The following is a 16,191-nucleotide window of genomic DNA, read 5'->3' on the forward strand; positions in this document are numbered from 1 at the left end:
TGTTTTTTTAATTTTTTTTTTAAACTTAGCTCTCTCTCCCCCCTCGAGGAGTAAAACAAGCAAGGCAGAGCGAGAAGGGGGAGAGATGACTGACACACTGTGGGACACGTGTGTCAGGAAGAGGGGTCAGCTCGGAGCAGACGCTCGTTAATGCCCGTTAATAAAACGTCTCCTGCTCGCTCTGGAGTCCTCTCAGCAGCACGTCCCGAAGTGTAAACTCATATGGGAGAAGCGTGCACAGAGGACTTTCAAGAACAGGTTGGAGTGACATTCAGCAGGTATTCTTAGGCATTAGTTGAGTGAAATTAGCTTTACAAAAATATTAAAAAAAAAATAAAAAAAAGCAGCACGTAAAAGTTAAAAAGTGCTGTCAGAGATTTTACGAAAAGTGTCAAAAGTTAAAATATTCATTATGCAAAATGGCACCTTTCAATGCTGTTACTTTACATTACAATGAACAGAAGAACATGGAGTATTATTACACCTGATGCACGTACATACACCACTGTATTTAAGTTTAACCTGCCACCGTAAGAGCTCATTTTCACTATTACTTTATTACTTATATGCTGCTGCTTTTTTCTCTCGTTAAAGAATCTTTATACTTCAAAGTTATCATTTTCATGTAAACAATATTATTTTATTTGCATTGTAGGATGACCTCCTGTAGAAAAAGTGATGCAGTCTGTGTAGTTTTAGTTTACAACACTTTTGGTTGTTAGAATACAGAACGGGATGTTGTAAAGACTGTAACTCTTTTCTGTAACAAACTTTTGAAACCAATTTTTTTTTTTTTTTTTTTTTTTTTTTGATTTTCATAAATGTTTTCACAATAACATCTGTGTGTATGTGTGTGTGTGTGTGTGTGTGTGTGATTCACGGTAAACGCTAACTTTTGACTCAGTGGTTTCCAAAGCAGAGGTCGGGGACCCTCTGGTGGGTCACGAGCTCCTTAGAGGGGGGGTCACAACATGCCTTCCTGTGTGTCTGTTTATTCAGTTTAGTCTCCTCAGTGTCTGTTGGTTCATTCTCTTGTGTTGTTCTTTGTGTTTGGGTGCGTCATGCGCCATATTCATCTCCAGGGACAGTGGGCATCCCCCAATCCATCCCCCAATCGCTGACACCCACAGGGTGTCATGAGCTGAAAAGTTTGAGAACACCCGTCTCTAATCGATGGGTGATGAGAGGTTGCCATGCGCACGATTAAAGTTATCCTTAGACCTCATAACCAAAGTCTTATCTGTACCACTCTCATATATAGTACTGTATCTTTGGCCCAGTGTTGAACGGATAGTGCGAGTGGAACCACACAAAAACTTTTTAAACCCTTCATCACAGCCGACACTCAAAAGTCAAGTGTATAGTCATAAGAAACAGTAAAATGAAGTCTTAAAATCACTTTAAATAGTGTGGAATGACTTTGACTGGGAGTTTTTCTTGTTGTTAAAGAATAAAGCAAAGACACATGTCAGTATTTAAACAAGTACTCAGCCTGCATGTCCAAGACGGGGAAAGGTGCAAGACAGAGTCTGTTTGAGAGAAAGAAAGACAGAAAAGTTGTATTGGGACGGAGAGAGAGAGAGAGAGAGAGAGAGAGAGGACGTGTGTGTGAGTAAAAGTGAGTGAAACACTTGGATCCTTTCCAGCGCTCCGGAGCAGCGGGGCCAGCAGAAGGGCAGGGCAACAGTAAGAGAGTGACAATCGTCAGGTGATTAGAAAGACTCGGAGGCTAGGTAGACCTACAAAATGAATAACGGCGCACCCCAAACCGCGCCATAAGGCTCAATGGTTTGTGATTTGCAAGTTGATAAGACAAGAAGATTAATAATGCCGCATGATAATGGCTGGCTGAAGCTCAGCTGGGGAGATGGTAATGATGGGATATTGCTGTAGGAGCAGTTCAGTGAGCCACAGTGGAGTGAGGGCGAAGACGGAGAGGGAGAGACAGACGGAGAGAGAGAGAGAGAGACAGAGAGAGAGAGAGAGAGAGAGAGGAGCTGCATGGGGAAAAAAGCACTCATCCCAATTGGCCCTCAGGATATGAGAGTTTGAAAAATGAGAATGCAGTTATCATTTTAATTAGATATTAGTTTTTTTTTTAAAATATATATAGTGTGTATATATAATTTCTGCTGAAATAAGGACTTCAAAGAACATGCGTATTGTGCAGCGCACTGTCCCATCATAATTCCTGAACAATTTTGGCTTTTGTTAATGATTTTTTTTTTTGCCTGCCAGGTGAGGTGTTCCAGGATGTGACTGTCGCTTGTTGTCATTGGGAGTCGGATATTCAGCAGATTACACAAAGTTTCACACACTGGACCTACAAAGTGCTGAAGACAGCATTTCCCACTTTGTTGTCTACCTGTTTCTGTTGTCTTCAGTGGACTTTTTTTTTTTTTGTCATTCATTGTCTTAAAAGTCGCCTCCAACGTCAACATCTCGTTTCTTCAAGTCACCGGCTCATATTTCCCTCTGACAAACCGCAGCCTAATCTCCCGTGTTAATTTTCAACATTTTTAACGATCTCGTTTGATTGTGACAAGCTGTAAAACACTGTGATCTGTTTCTTCAGCGCTGTTGACTTGTGTGTTTACACCTCAAGCAAACATTTTTCTCAGATTCCCATTCATCTTAATTGCACCACTTTGCCGGCGCCTGTTGATGGTCTTTTAGCGTGCCTTCACTCAGCGTTCGCCGCTTGTCTCTTTAGTTTCAGACAGGCCGCGCGCACCCGAACGACTCAAGATGCTGATCAAACTGCTTTTTCATCTCCAAGGAGAGTCGTGATTAAACAATTAGTTTTGAAGCAGAGCCTTCATAGGAGGAAGAAAAAGGGAGCTGAAACATTATTTGGCATGTCCCACAAAAAACAAACAAAAAAAAAACGTCTCCAAGGTTACCATTGGCATTCACAAACTTCATGGGGTGACCGCTCGGGTTAAGTACGCAAGCTCGTCTTTCAGAGACGCCATCTGAGCTCGCTTAAAGGCCACACTTTCATTTAGCCAAACGTGACATAAGAGGTTGTGTGAAGTTCTAAAGGCATGCTGGGTAATTATTCAGAACTGTTTTTGAACCTCGAAGAAGCTCATTTGAAAATGTCCCTGTCAGACGGGTTGGAACACCGTGAGCAGAACGGCATTTGAACCTGTCTGAGGTCATCGCCGCTCCAAACGGTCCGCTAATGAGTCAATAACGGTCATTACGGGCTAATTAACACGGCGGAGTGGGGATTGGGGAGAAACTGACTCGGGCGCCGTTTCCTGTAATGCCTGGCAAAATAAGAGATTACGCGATCCAGCCAAGTGTAGGAGGCCTATTTGTGAAAGTAATCACGTTAATGAGTGACAAGTTAACAACGTGACAAGTTGCGTACAGGAGATCAACTCGGCTAACAGATGTTGTTATTGATAGCGGTCCCCAGGAATAGCCTCGGCGGCTAATTTGCTAATCACATAGCAGTTTTGTTTTTTTTTCCTTCTAATTTGCAGCATGTGACGCACAGATGTTTGTCACCGTGTGACAGATGGACTTCAACTGTTTATCACTGACTCTAACGTGCTCACCTCTTTCGTCTTAAGGAGAACTTTTTTTTTTTTTTTTTTCAGTCAATCAAAGTGACACCTTCACAACACCTGGAAAGGTCAGGATGCATTTAAGAACGAAGAAAGAAAAAAAAGGTCAAACAGTCCCTTTATGCATCCTTCTTTCTATTTCTATCTAGCGCTCAACACAGACGCGTTTCGATCTGAAAACAGAACATAATGAGTGTTCTAAATTTCACCGGCTTCATCTCTTCATCCGTGTATGATGGCTGTGTGGGATGCGCCCCAGCGCTGGCGATAACACTGACAGGAGCGTTGTACGCCGAAAGTGGGATTGACACCCAGCCGGAGCCGCGGCGGTCACCCTGCTATCATTGACATGACACAAAGTGGAATGAGCCACATTAGCTGCACACAGCTGCAAACACGTGCAGTGCCCCTCGCCGGTTACACCCATTAAACGCCCCATGATAATCTTCCTTGAATGCACCCCCCCACCCTCCTCCTCCTCCTCCTCCATTGCGGCTTCCTGGAACCCGATAACTGACGACGAGTGGCAAGACGTGACAGTGTCAATAACTGTAATCATCCCTGGGCAGGAAATAATGAAGCGTATGTGCCATGTCAGCGCTACATGTCTTCAATATCCTCTAATAAAATGAAGTGGAGAAGAAATTCATCCAAAGGGGCGAAGAAAAAAAACAACAATCAATAAGGCCATCTAATGATAAATACGGAATGGGCATGTGGAGTGAATATTATTTTCCCTCTCTGAGGATGCTGGGAAGATTATTAGGATAAAAGGGAGAAGCCTATTTGTATGTAAATGGGAGATTGATTATATTTATTTGCTGGCAGAGGGGGCTCCAAAGAGCTTGTCTCAGAAACACACACACACACACACACACACACACACACACATACACATATACACACACTCGCACACACACACACACACACACACACACACACATATACACACACACACACACACACACACACATAGAAGAGTGAGAGACATCCATAGAGAGGCTGGTCATCAGACAGCTGTTTTTCTGTCTGTTCTCCGTCCAGGCCCTCATGACAGAGGAAAGAAATAATAGAGAAAAGACAGAGAGAGAGAGAGAGAGAGAGAGGGAGATCAGTCTTTAGGCTGCCAGCTCCAGCAGGGCTCACCTCTCCAGAATATTCTAATTACCAGCCCTCCTCATTACAACTGTCACGTCAATGAGAGAGCGAGGGAAAAAGAGAGAGAGAAAGAGAACTTGCAGCGAGGACCAATTCTGTAATTTCTTAATCACTTTTTTTGGCAACCTTTGCATGCGCCGTGGTTAATGCCACAAATTGAATGTTTCTTTGGTTTCCCTCTAAATAGGCTATCACGCCGTTGCGGCGACGCTTAGCGAAATCTATTATTGTCATTTGCATAGGGGGCCTTTTTTTTTTTTTTTTTTTTGTTCAGTGGCGGGATCCTACAGAGGGGCGAAGAACAAAGAGCTCATGAGAGAGAAAATAGGACAGAAATGATCCGGCGCTGCCTTCAAAAAATGTGACGTCAGGTCCCTAATGAAATCTTTTGACTGAGACCATAGCAAATGGCGGAATCTATATCTGACACTTAATGGTTTGCATAGAAATTAGAGGCAGAGAGCGAAGGACACCCCCCCCCCACACACACACACACACACACACACTCGCTTGATGTCCCCTGATTAATTTACAGCACTTTTGTTACATCGGCATCGTCCAAAATAAATTAACCACGCTGCTGATATCAGAAACCGAGAGGGGGGGGGGATGCAATTTATTAGAGGAAAAAGTTAGATGAGATTAAATAAAACACCTAATTGACAGGAAAAGTCACCACGCACAGGAACTGTTCGCCATTGTTGGAGTGAAGCGTGTGTATGTGTTTGGAAGGAGACGGGGAGGGAATGCGTAAAAAAGGGAGAAATAAAGAGGGAGCGATAGAGAGAAAGAGCTGGCCACTTGATTTCCTATGAAAATTAATCGGCTATCAAACAATCTTGGTCTGCCGAGGATGATTATACAGCAGGGGCAGCGACAGAGGAGGCGTGTGGGGGGGGGGGGGGGGGGGGGGGGAGAGAAAGAGAGGGGGAGAGAATGCCCTTTGTGTAGGTGAAATGTGTCGGGGACTGTCATCGTAATATACCTCAGTGAAATGAAGGTTAATTCTGATGTACAGCCTGCATGGCCGTCATTATCGGCGAATCATGAAAATAAATTAAGCCACTGAAATAGATACTCCTCTGCTACGCGGCAGGGATCTCATGAAGGATGGACGGCTGAACTTTACAGATTATTATTGGGAAATAGTGCCGAATTCAATTAATGCACCTAAAAGACACCTTTATAGAGGGCAGCCATAATTTAAATGACAGCAGGGTGTAATTTTGCTTGTTATAAGTCAAATTTGCAGAGTTTTCATGTTTCACGCGTTTTCCTCCTTCCCCCTCTTTTTCCCTTCCCCCCCCCCCCATTTTTCCCCCCCCTGTTTGCCGAGGATCTTCCCGTCCTTACTCGAAGAAGATTCCTGAAAAGACGTTAAAAAAAAAGAAGAAAAAAAAAAAAACACTCTCCCATGCTGTGCTGCTGAAATCAGATTTAAACGAGAAATAAATTAAATTAAAAAAACACATTCCCAGTCTTCCACTCTTCATCCCCTCCCGAGTCTCAGAGTATATTTACAGTAATCCTCGGCGGCAGATCCTGCAGCACCCGTCCGCTCCTCAGCCTCCACAGTGCAGGACCCCCCGTGCTGACGAAGCCCCTGCGAAGCATACAGATGCCAGAGCCCTTTATGCAGATCCACCCCACCTTGAAAAAGCGAGGAGAGAGACCAATGAACTGGGTAAATGGTTGACCTCTAACCTGCGCGCAACGGAGGGAGAAGCCGGCGGCTTAATCCAGGCAGGTGTCTGACAAGCGGGCGAACACAGCCAGGGCCGTATCACGCTGACCCTCGCTCAGACCTCCCTTATCTATTCATCTACACCTCGCTGTAACAGGGGGGCTGAATTAACACCTCAACAGGGCACGGGGGCTTCTGATTAACTCACATGGCCCTTACCAAGATGCTGCCTTGCCCACCCAAAGTAGAAGACATGGGAGGGGAAAGGAAATCCGATTTTTCAAGAAATAAAAAAAAAAAACCCGACATGCACGACTTGTAATTTTAGCCCTCACACACGTCTTTGTCTGTGTTTCTATAACACACTTTTTACTGCATGGTCGCCATATGCAAGGTTTAACATACCTGTTTTGCATCTTTTTTTATGACACTTTTCTGGATTACCAGGAAAATAATGTGCACCCAGAGATGAAATACGAGAAGCCAACGTCCCAGTCTGCAGAGCTCTCCCCCATGCCTGTTACTTAATTTGACATAAATAGTTTCCTCCCCCCCCACCATCTAAACAGAGGCCACGTTAAATATTTATGTGCCTGTTTTTTTTTTTTTATATATTTTATTTCACAGCAAGATTTGTGCGACGCAAAATAGAAAGTGAACAAGTTGCGTCTTTATGGCGCATGAAATATATGAATGGATAAAGGAGCAAGCTCGCAAAAAAACGCTGTATATTGAAAATTGCGTCGTAAAAAGCAGAAGAGCGGTGCGTGGAAATAGGTGGAGGAAAAACTGTTTCGAATAAAAGTTGCGAGTTGTTAAAAGTATAAAAGAAAGAAGAACAAAAAAAAAAAAAAAGAGACAAATCCCAACGCTAACTTCTTCCAGTCGGATCCCAGTGAGGAAAGCCAAATAGGAGTAATTGTATTTGAGGGTAGAATGTAGTAATTTAGACTGTTAAAACCATCGGTGTCATCTTTATTTAATCTCACCCATGGCGAGAAATCATATCCTCTCTTTTTCCAAAGCCAAACACACACAAATCTCCACTTCCCTTCCTCTCCTTCTCCTTCTCTTTCTCTGCCGTTCTCCCCCTCGAACGGTTTAAAGAATCCTTCCACTATCATTATTAGTATTGAACTCATTTTGAAATTCAGAAATTGGCTAAGGAAGATCATTCATCGCAGCAGATAGTAAAATCAATAGCTTTTGTGTCAGGCGGCAGGGTCTGTCTCCGTCTCTCACAGGGTGGGTTGGAACTGAGAGTGTGTGTATAAGAGTGTGTGTGTGTGTGTGTGTGTTTGAGTACAGTACAGAGTGCAGACAAAAGGCGAGTGAAAACTGGGGGAGTGGGGCCACCTCTTGACGACATGCTTACACAGTCACACACACACACACACATTGTGCTGGACTCCAGACACACATTCAAATACATTTATATATCCAAACCTTCTTCCTGCATTTTTAAGAACATATATAATTTAAATGAAAATGAAGAAAAAAAAAAAAAAGTGAAGATAGTATTTGTTCACATTTCAGGATTGTGCTGGATGTCTCATACAAAGGCACTAATGCTCAAGATGAACAGAAATATTTACTCAATTATCAGATTTAATTTGATTCATTAACACACACTAACTTCTTTTAAATATACACACACTTTTTTTTTTTTTTTTTTTTTTAGCAGGCGGAGCCCAGTGACGGAACGAGGACAGCTTATCCCAATGAGAGTCAAATCAATCAAGTCCTTTTAATCACCACTCTGCTTTTATAGTGTGGCAGTAATGATGGAAGCCTATGTAGGGGCAATCCCCTAAGACCCCCCCCCCAGTCTCTCTCTCACACTCACACACACACACACACACACACACACACACACACACACACACACACACACTGTATAACCCCCCCATGCGGCTCAGATCCGAGCCGACACTCACACTCAACTCTGATGATTTTCATTTCTCAATTACATTATCTTATTAACCAATCAATTGCCGGCCTTATCAATAATTAATGTCTCCCCAACTATTAGAACGTAGATTAGATTAAACGCCAGTCTCTTCTCTCCCCTCTTTGATACTTTTAACCAGCTCCTTCATGGCCGATGTAATTTCAAGAGTGTACTTAATGTAGAAAGGATTTTCTTTTCTTTAAAGAAACATGTTTTGCTCAATTAAAAAAAAAAAACTTAAACTAAAGCATTTTCTCTCTTTTGAAAAGATAATTGTGCATTTTCTTCTACTTTCAATAGTCGGTACATTAGAAAGAATTACGGAACATGTCAAGCAATCATAATTTTGTGAATGAATTCAAAAACAAATCACAGCAAAAATAGAACGCGGATGTGTAAAATGAGGTGACCAGATTGAATGACGTGTTAAGGAGGATATTTTTTGCAGTGCAGCGTCCAGCTCTGGCATGCGCTGACTGCTCCTGCTCCTGCTGACTACCAGACGAGTACGCGGAGGGGGTGTAAAGGAACAAGCTTATGGATCGATGCCTCACTCTGCTCGGGCCCAGCTGTAGCTGTTGTTTCTCACACAGAGAGGCTTTTGTCAGAGCTTGGCCAAAAAACAAACAAAAAAAAGAAAACAACAGCCGGTAACAACTGTTTACCGTGCGCCGCCTCGGGCCTGAGCGGGGGCCTTGAACTCGTTACACCTTGCGGTAGCCGCCGGCGGCTCGCTCTTTGAGGCTGATAAAATTAACTGCCTCGACAGATCAGAAGTGGTGTTGGGGAGGGCGTGTGTGTGCTGGGTGGGGATGGGGGGGGGGGGGCACTGATAGTGATACACCCGGCATATTTCTCCTTAGTTTGGAAAGTTCTGATGTCTGCGCAAAACAAACACACAAATGTAAATAAACCCACTCAAGGCGTTCCTTTTATTTGGACTCAGGCACACACTCACACAGGGTTCCTGACCCTAAACTGCAGGGCTGTGCAGCTGTTAATTATAATCTGGTTCACAGGTTACACTCGTGCTTATAATGGATCATACTGGTGCTTTAAAGAGGCAGTTCATAATATATTTCAACCAATTTTTTTTCACGATTCATCTGACGTTGTCAGAATAGAGGAAAAATAAGGGCGGTGTGTGGGGGTGTGTGTGGGGGGGGGAGATGTGTTACTTGTAGAAAAAGCAACCTTTAGTTTTCTTTTCTCCCAGTGTGTCCCCTTTACCTTCTAGCTGGGGGAATGAAACATCTGTCAGCACTCAGACTCCAGCGGTGAGGAGCAGGAGAGAGAGCAGAGGGCCTTGGTATGCGGCGGGCCCAGCCCAGGAATCAGTGGAGCCGCTCAGCTTTGGCACGGCTGCCTTGTTTATTTGCCCTGACCTCGCGTTCGCGGCGAGGTTACGGGACCTGCTCAGTGAAAGGAGCCATTGTCCTGCAGGAAAAATCTGTTACAAATATTTACCATGGGGGGAATGCAAAAGCCATGGGCCTGAAGCCAGCGAGACTCGAGCTGTAAAAAATCACCACATTGCATTTTTTGAATTAGCCACCTCCACCCATCTGTCCTTTTAACCGCGGTTAAAATTATACTCCCATATTTGTATTAATGAGAACAAACTGTCACAGCTCTTAGTGTATTAATAGCCTCGGGATCGGGATCCTATGATTGCCCCCATCCAGATTACCCATAACTTTACGTTCTAACTGAACATGTGCACAGGGGCACAGTGTTTTAAATGACTTTGGTCTGTGCATTACTGAAATCATCATCCCCTTTAATTTTATGTATTTTCAGCTAATTTGCCTCCCCAGCCTCTAGTTTGTGTTCACATTATATTTAACTACCTCGCCCATGTTTTCCTTGCAGAAAAATCTGGAGCACATCCCCACACTACATTTCTTATTCCACCGGGTCCCCCTGTTAGGTCAGTAGTAACAAATGCATTTTCAAAAAGGCTGCATAAATTCCCCCTTTTCCCCCTCATATGTGTTTTTTTTTCTTTTGTGAAAATGCCATACTGGTTTTAGCCAGAATAAATCTCCTGGTTTCCATCGCGCCAGCCTCTTTACCCTTGCAGCCGGACCAGGCGGACACCCTCACAGGCGCATTGACATGCAACAAAGCTAATGGTGGCCGGGACAGGAGGGCCTAATCTTCACTAACTGACAAGATTTAAATTGAGGAGACATCTTCCGCTGATTAGCTCCCACACCCACAATTATCCAACTGGGGTGTCAAGCAAGGTTTAACATCTCCACTGATTCTGCTCTCCTGAGACATCCGGGAGGCAATGCAATCGCTTTTAATAACTGCCTCCCTCCCTCGCTCCATCCATGCCTCCCTCGCTCGCTCGCTCTCTCTCCCCCCTTTCTCTTACTTGATGCCCAATGCTCCTTGCATATCTCCCTCTCACCTCCCTGCCCCTTTATTTCTCTTTGCCTGTTCCTCTCTTTTTCCTCCCTTACCCCTCTCTCTCTCCCTCCTCATCCTACCTTCAGTCTCTCTGCACCCACCCCAACCCCATTCCAGATCTCAGTCATTCAAGCTCCCCTCAAAATTAACCTTTCCTGCAAAAATATAATTTCTCACAAAATGAACCCCACTGAGCGTTTTTTTTTTCTCTCCCCTCTCTTCTTCTTATTCAGAATAATTTATTCAAATTGCCCAACTCAGAACAGCAGAGCAATCTGAACACTGAGCGGACCCCAGAATTCAGATCTCTCTCTCTCTCTCTCTTTTTTCTTCATCTTGAGAGAAAGTGTTAAAAAAAAAAAAAAAAAGTTTATGTACCTCGCTGTCTCCTGGCAAGTAAGGGGGACAGGGCCTCGCTTCCACCTTCTATCCCCAGCTGCTCTGACAGCGGTATCCCCCTGGAGTGTACACCTCATTAAAATTCAACTGATCTGAATATTTTTTGCAAATATGGTCTGATTGCTCACCACGACATGAAACATCCCTGTGTGTTATTTTAATCACACGCACCCCAACGGGCAACGTATATATGATGGCTGTGACATTGAACTCCTCCAATACTTGACCCCGTTTTTATAAGTGCACGTCACTTTTTTTTTCTTTCTTTTTTTTCTTTTTTTTGGGACTGGGGACCAGGGGAAAGGGCGGGGTTGTAAGCTACCTGGAAATGATGGACACGCTTGATAATTCTCCCCTCTTTTTTCTTCAAATGTTCCCACAGCATCAGCTCGGTTTAAAGCCCCTCTCAATCACGCTCCCCCTCCCTCCTCTCTCCCTCCATCTCTCTCTAATGAACTGTTTTCTTCCGGTGATGGAACGGGGACACAAAGCAATGTGATTAATAATTTACTGTTTAGTTTTACTAATTGATCTGTTTTGGGAGCCAGGATAAAAGTGAGGATGCATTCCTCGGTGCACAATGCCTTTCATATGGCATTTATCCACAAGTCACAACCGGCTCCCTCAAGATGAATAATGAACTAAACAAGATCAAATAATGATCGCCTGGGAGCTCGAGAGTGAGAGAGAGAAAAGCTCCCTTACAAACACCACAGAGTTTACCTTAGGTTTGCTTTCTGCATATCACACAACAGAGTGGCACAGGAGAGGCGCCGCATGCAGGCAGGTTGTTAGCAGCAACAAAGAGCAACGGAGGAAGGGCTCGCAAGGACAGAGCGTGGGATTAGTTTAGAGTGTTTGTGAAGTTGGAAAAGTTTTCTCCCTGTCTGTTTTAATCACGATATTGCTCGTCTAATTATGATCTAACATTTGCTCTCCTTTACCGCTGACTGTCTTTCAGACCGAGCTGAATTATTCTCAAGAATGTCATCTGGCCCCTGCAGAACTTCCCATGTCAAGGTGAGTTTAACCTGAAACCGCTTGTTCTGGAAGACTGAACGTGAAATCGTAGCAACGCAAATCACAAGATGACAGTTGTACAAATCACACATTTACTTTTCATTTATAAAAAAAAACTAGCCGTTTCTGTCCAGTCGTTCAAAAAATGACGTTGTCCAGTCCTGAAAGAACAAACTGAACTGAATCCGAAGTAACAATAGGAAGGGGAAAAAAAATCTTTCCCGACAGTTTAGAACATCGTATGTCATCGCGGTGAATATTGAAGTGAAGTGTTCATTTTAATTGAAGTAAATCTGAACTCTTGTACGTCAAATGATCTTCCATACACGGCACGCAGTCAGTCATAACAACTCAGCACAGTCACTGAAGTGAAGTGCTTCCTGCTGGAACAGATTCAGGCTCCCTTTCCATCCCTGAACCTCTCCACAGTATTGTCATGTTAAAAAAATAGTACAGCGGCCCGAGGCATCCTGCTGGCTCAGCAGGGGAACGAGCGTGCGCCGCATTTGTGACGTCCCGAGTTTGAATCCGTCTCTTGACTTTTGACTATTTTGCGCTGTCGATTAAAAATGGAATGCATTGAAGAAAAACGAGTCTGCAGTCTGGATGAGTATGTATGCTTGAGCGTACAGTGCACATATCTCCCTTTCAAAAAAAAAAAAACACCAAACATACCACATGTCTGATCAGGGATCGAACTGCTTTGGAGTTAGAATCAGAAACCATTTATTGCTAAGTTGGGTTTTTAACAGAAGATAAATGTGTCTTGGTGTTTTGGTGCAAAAACAATGAACACACAAGAACATTTTAAAAGAACAATACAAAAACAATGTATGAATGTACAAGATGATAATGAGTGCAATTATCTTTCTTTACAAAATGAGACATGGTCTGCAATATAAACAGACAACGCTTCTCTTGTAGTGATGGTGGAAGTGGTTTTATGCATGAAAAAGTCAAATATGAACATTTAACTGATAACTTTAAAAAGACTATCTCTACCAAATAGATCTGTTTTAAATGCTTCTCTTGCCTGCCTCTGCGCTTTTTGTCCTCCACCAATGTCTTTCTGGACGGGGAGGGCTATGGGTGAAGCAAAGCAAGGAGTCTGCAATATATTTATCCACAGCACCTTAACACAGCACGGGGATTAAAAAATGAAATGAGAAACATTCCTTCCTTGATGCGCCAAGGTCTTAAAAGAGACCGAACGGGGGGGTGGGGGTGGTGAGGAGGGAACATCTTGTATCAGAGATGTTCATCTGTTTGCAGATGAGCCATGTGTGCGTCTTTTTAGCGCGCGAAGCTGACTCAAATTTACATTTTATTGTTTTGGATTACACGCTGTTGGCCCATTGAACCTAATGTGCTTTCTCCACCACCGTATCTGTAATGGTTATAGCTGTTAGCTTGTAAATAAGGTTTAATACAGTGAGCTAGTGTGAAGTAGCACTCGTTCTGTGTGTGTGTGTGTGTGTGTGTCCATGCTCTCAGTGGTCTCTTATAAATATTCCCATGGCTGGGTAGAGAGCGTCATTATATGTTAGCTGCAAGTAGCATAAGATTAAAGCGCCAACTAAATGCCCATATCATTACCCTATTAGCATATGACATATATGTGTATAGGTGCCCGCTTAATTAGCGTTGATTGATTGGAATCAATGAGTGTAAAAAAAGGGGGCTAAGAGGGGGCAGGGTTTATGGGTGGGTAAGTAAGGTGTCTGGTGAAAGTATCCAGAATTAAACTGGAGATAGTCCTCTTAGTTCTGATTTGATTTGGCTTAGCTGTTAAACATGCAGACAATCTAGTTGCCTTTGATACTCCGCTAAAATCTCTCCTGCCTGCTCCCCACCCCCCTTTTAAAAAATAGTAGCCTAATTTTGTCATGGATATTACACAGACACACGCATGAATCAGGCCCGGTTGTCATAATTATGTTAACATCGGGGATATTAAATGAGACAGGCCTATTTCCAAAGGTGAGACTGTAGAATAAACTCGGCGCTCAACAAACCTCCGTGTCAATCACGCGAGTGATTCATATTCAACTAAAGTCAAGCGCATCTGCCTGGATGCATTATTTATGTCAGAAATAAGCAGCTTAACCGAATCATGCTAGCAGCTATTAGCTAGAGACACACACCTAGCTCGCTCCCCTGTCTCTCTTTGGAGGCCATGTTTGAAGTCTAAATAACACAAGTTTGATTAGGCCCTCGGAAGCGAAAGCAATCCCACTGAAGTGTGCTGTTTTAGAGACGTGGAACAAAGCTACATCTGTGTTTGTAGCTGTCACTAGCCTGTGTATCTCCTCTCGCTTTTTCTCCCGCTCTCTCCGCGGGCCAAATAACAGTAGAGGTTAGCATTCCAGAGTAACGGCTCTATCCTCCTGTCATGAGTGTGCAGCTCTGTTTTAGATCAGCCCGTCCCCACCGCGCCTGATGGACAGTTCTGAGGATGAATGCAACATGAATAAAAACAGCTATGTTGACTGTACAAAGGCTTTTGTTGATGAACCAGAGCCTGCACTGAGGGGAGGACGACGTGGGGTTCATTGTTCCGAGAGGGTTAACCATTTTTTGGGGATGGCGGATTTACTGAGTGTCCTCCTCCACGGCAGTGTTCATATACTACCTCCTCCTTTTCAAATATATCTCATTCATAATGGATAGACCCGGATCTCTGTTTTGCATCTTCAACTGACAGTTTTAGTGTTTTTTTTTTTTTTTTTCTTCCTTCTTTTCCCTCACTTTCTTCATTCCCCTGTAGCTTATGTCCTGGATACTGTGCTGTGGGAAATGTGTCTGTCTCGGTGCAAAGTCCTGTGATCTACGGCCTACTTCTGTACTGATGCAGGACATAAGAAACCAAAGGAATACAGTTTTATTACAGGTAAAAATATCACAAAGGGTTTTTGGTCCATTTGTCTGGTATCACTGTCATGCCGCAGCATTTGCAGGCTCTGAGTTACAGGTAGGCAGGGGCGGTGAATCATTTTGTTTTTTTAAGTGCTGCAGGGAAAATATCCAGAACCTGCACACACATAAGCATCTACACTTACCCTGAACCTCATAAAGCCACATACAACAAAGCTGCATCAGGTGGTCCCCACAGGTTACCCATCATCAAGCCTAAATACAGCCCTCTATCACGGGCAGGCCTCCATTTACCTCCAAACACACACACACACATACATACACTCTCTAACCCTGGCAGCCCCAGCACAGGCTGCCTTTTACCGCTGCTTATTTAGATGCACTCGAGGACACAATGGGGGTGCATTAGCGGCGCTCGGCCTCACAGCAGCTGTAATTTCATTGTGGTTACCACATGCATCCTACTTGACTCTCAATTCACTCTCTGGGATGAGGGCCAAATAATGGGATTTACCCTGTCTGACAAGGGCCTCCCACCCTTTCCCTTTTTGAGTGAGTGTGTGTGTGTGTGCAGGTGAATGTAGATGCATCAAACAGAACAAACAACAGATGTACATGTGTGTGTGTGTGTGTGTGTGTGTGCATATATGTTTACAGTATGAAGATGCAAATGCACATTTTATTTGCCACATTTCCCTTTATCACTGTCAGATCATTGTCAAAATAAGGGCTAATGTTCTGCTGCTCCAGCAGTCGTCGGTTAAAGAGGTGAGCTTGTTCCTAATGGACTGTAAACTATATGTGGCTTATACAGCTGAAGATTTATTTGAACTTGTCAGTGATGTCATTCTATATGTGACCGATTCAGTATCTGGAATAGAGCTTGTTTTTGTCTTTTTTATCTCGATTCACAGACAGTTTTCAGAGACGACGCAGAAATCTGAACCAGACTCACACTTATGGCTGGACAGCTATCTCATGTGGTTGGCTGTGTGATAAATGGGGGTAGGAAGAGAGAGATGGATAAAAACAGATGGAGAGAATTTCAGACAGAGAGATGTACAGACAATAAAGTATCAACACATATTACATAGTTATGGTGGCTATGC

The 16,191-nt window shown here is 43.6% G+C and overlaps 1 protein-coding gene across 5 annotated transcripts in view; it reads left to right on the top strand.

The window, feature by feature from the left end:
* LOC306817653 (uncharacterized protein) overlaps window positions 1-16,191 on the top strand; it is a 196,653-nt gene that overhangs the window by 81,406 nt on the left and 99,056 nt on the right. For all 5 annotated transcript variants that reach the window (XM_079334712.1, XM_079334710.1, XM_079334709.1 and 2 more), the window contains one exon: window positions 12,150-12,208. In XM_079334712.1, coding sequence (XP_079190838.1) covers window positions 12,150-12,208 — 59 coding nt within the window. The remainder of the gene's footprint in view (window positions 1-12,149; window positions 12,209-16,191) is intronic.

Source organism: Symphodus melops (genome assembly GCF_947650265.1).
Source record: "Symphodus melops genome assembly, chromosome: 22".
NCBI classification, from domain to species: Eukaryota; Metazoa; Chordata; class Actinopteri; order Labriformes; family Labridae; genus Symphodus; species Symphodus melops.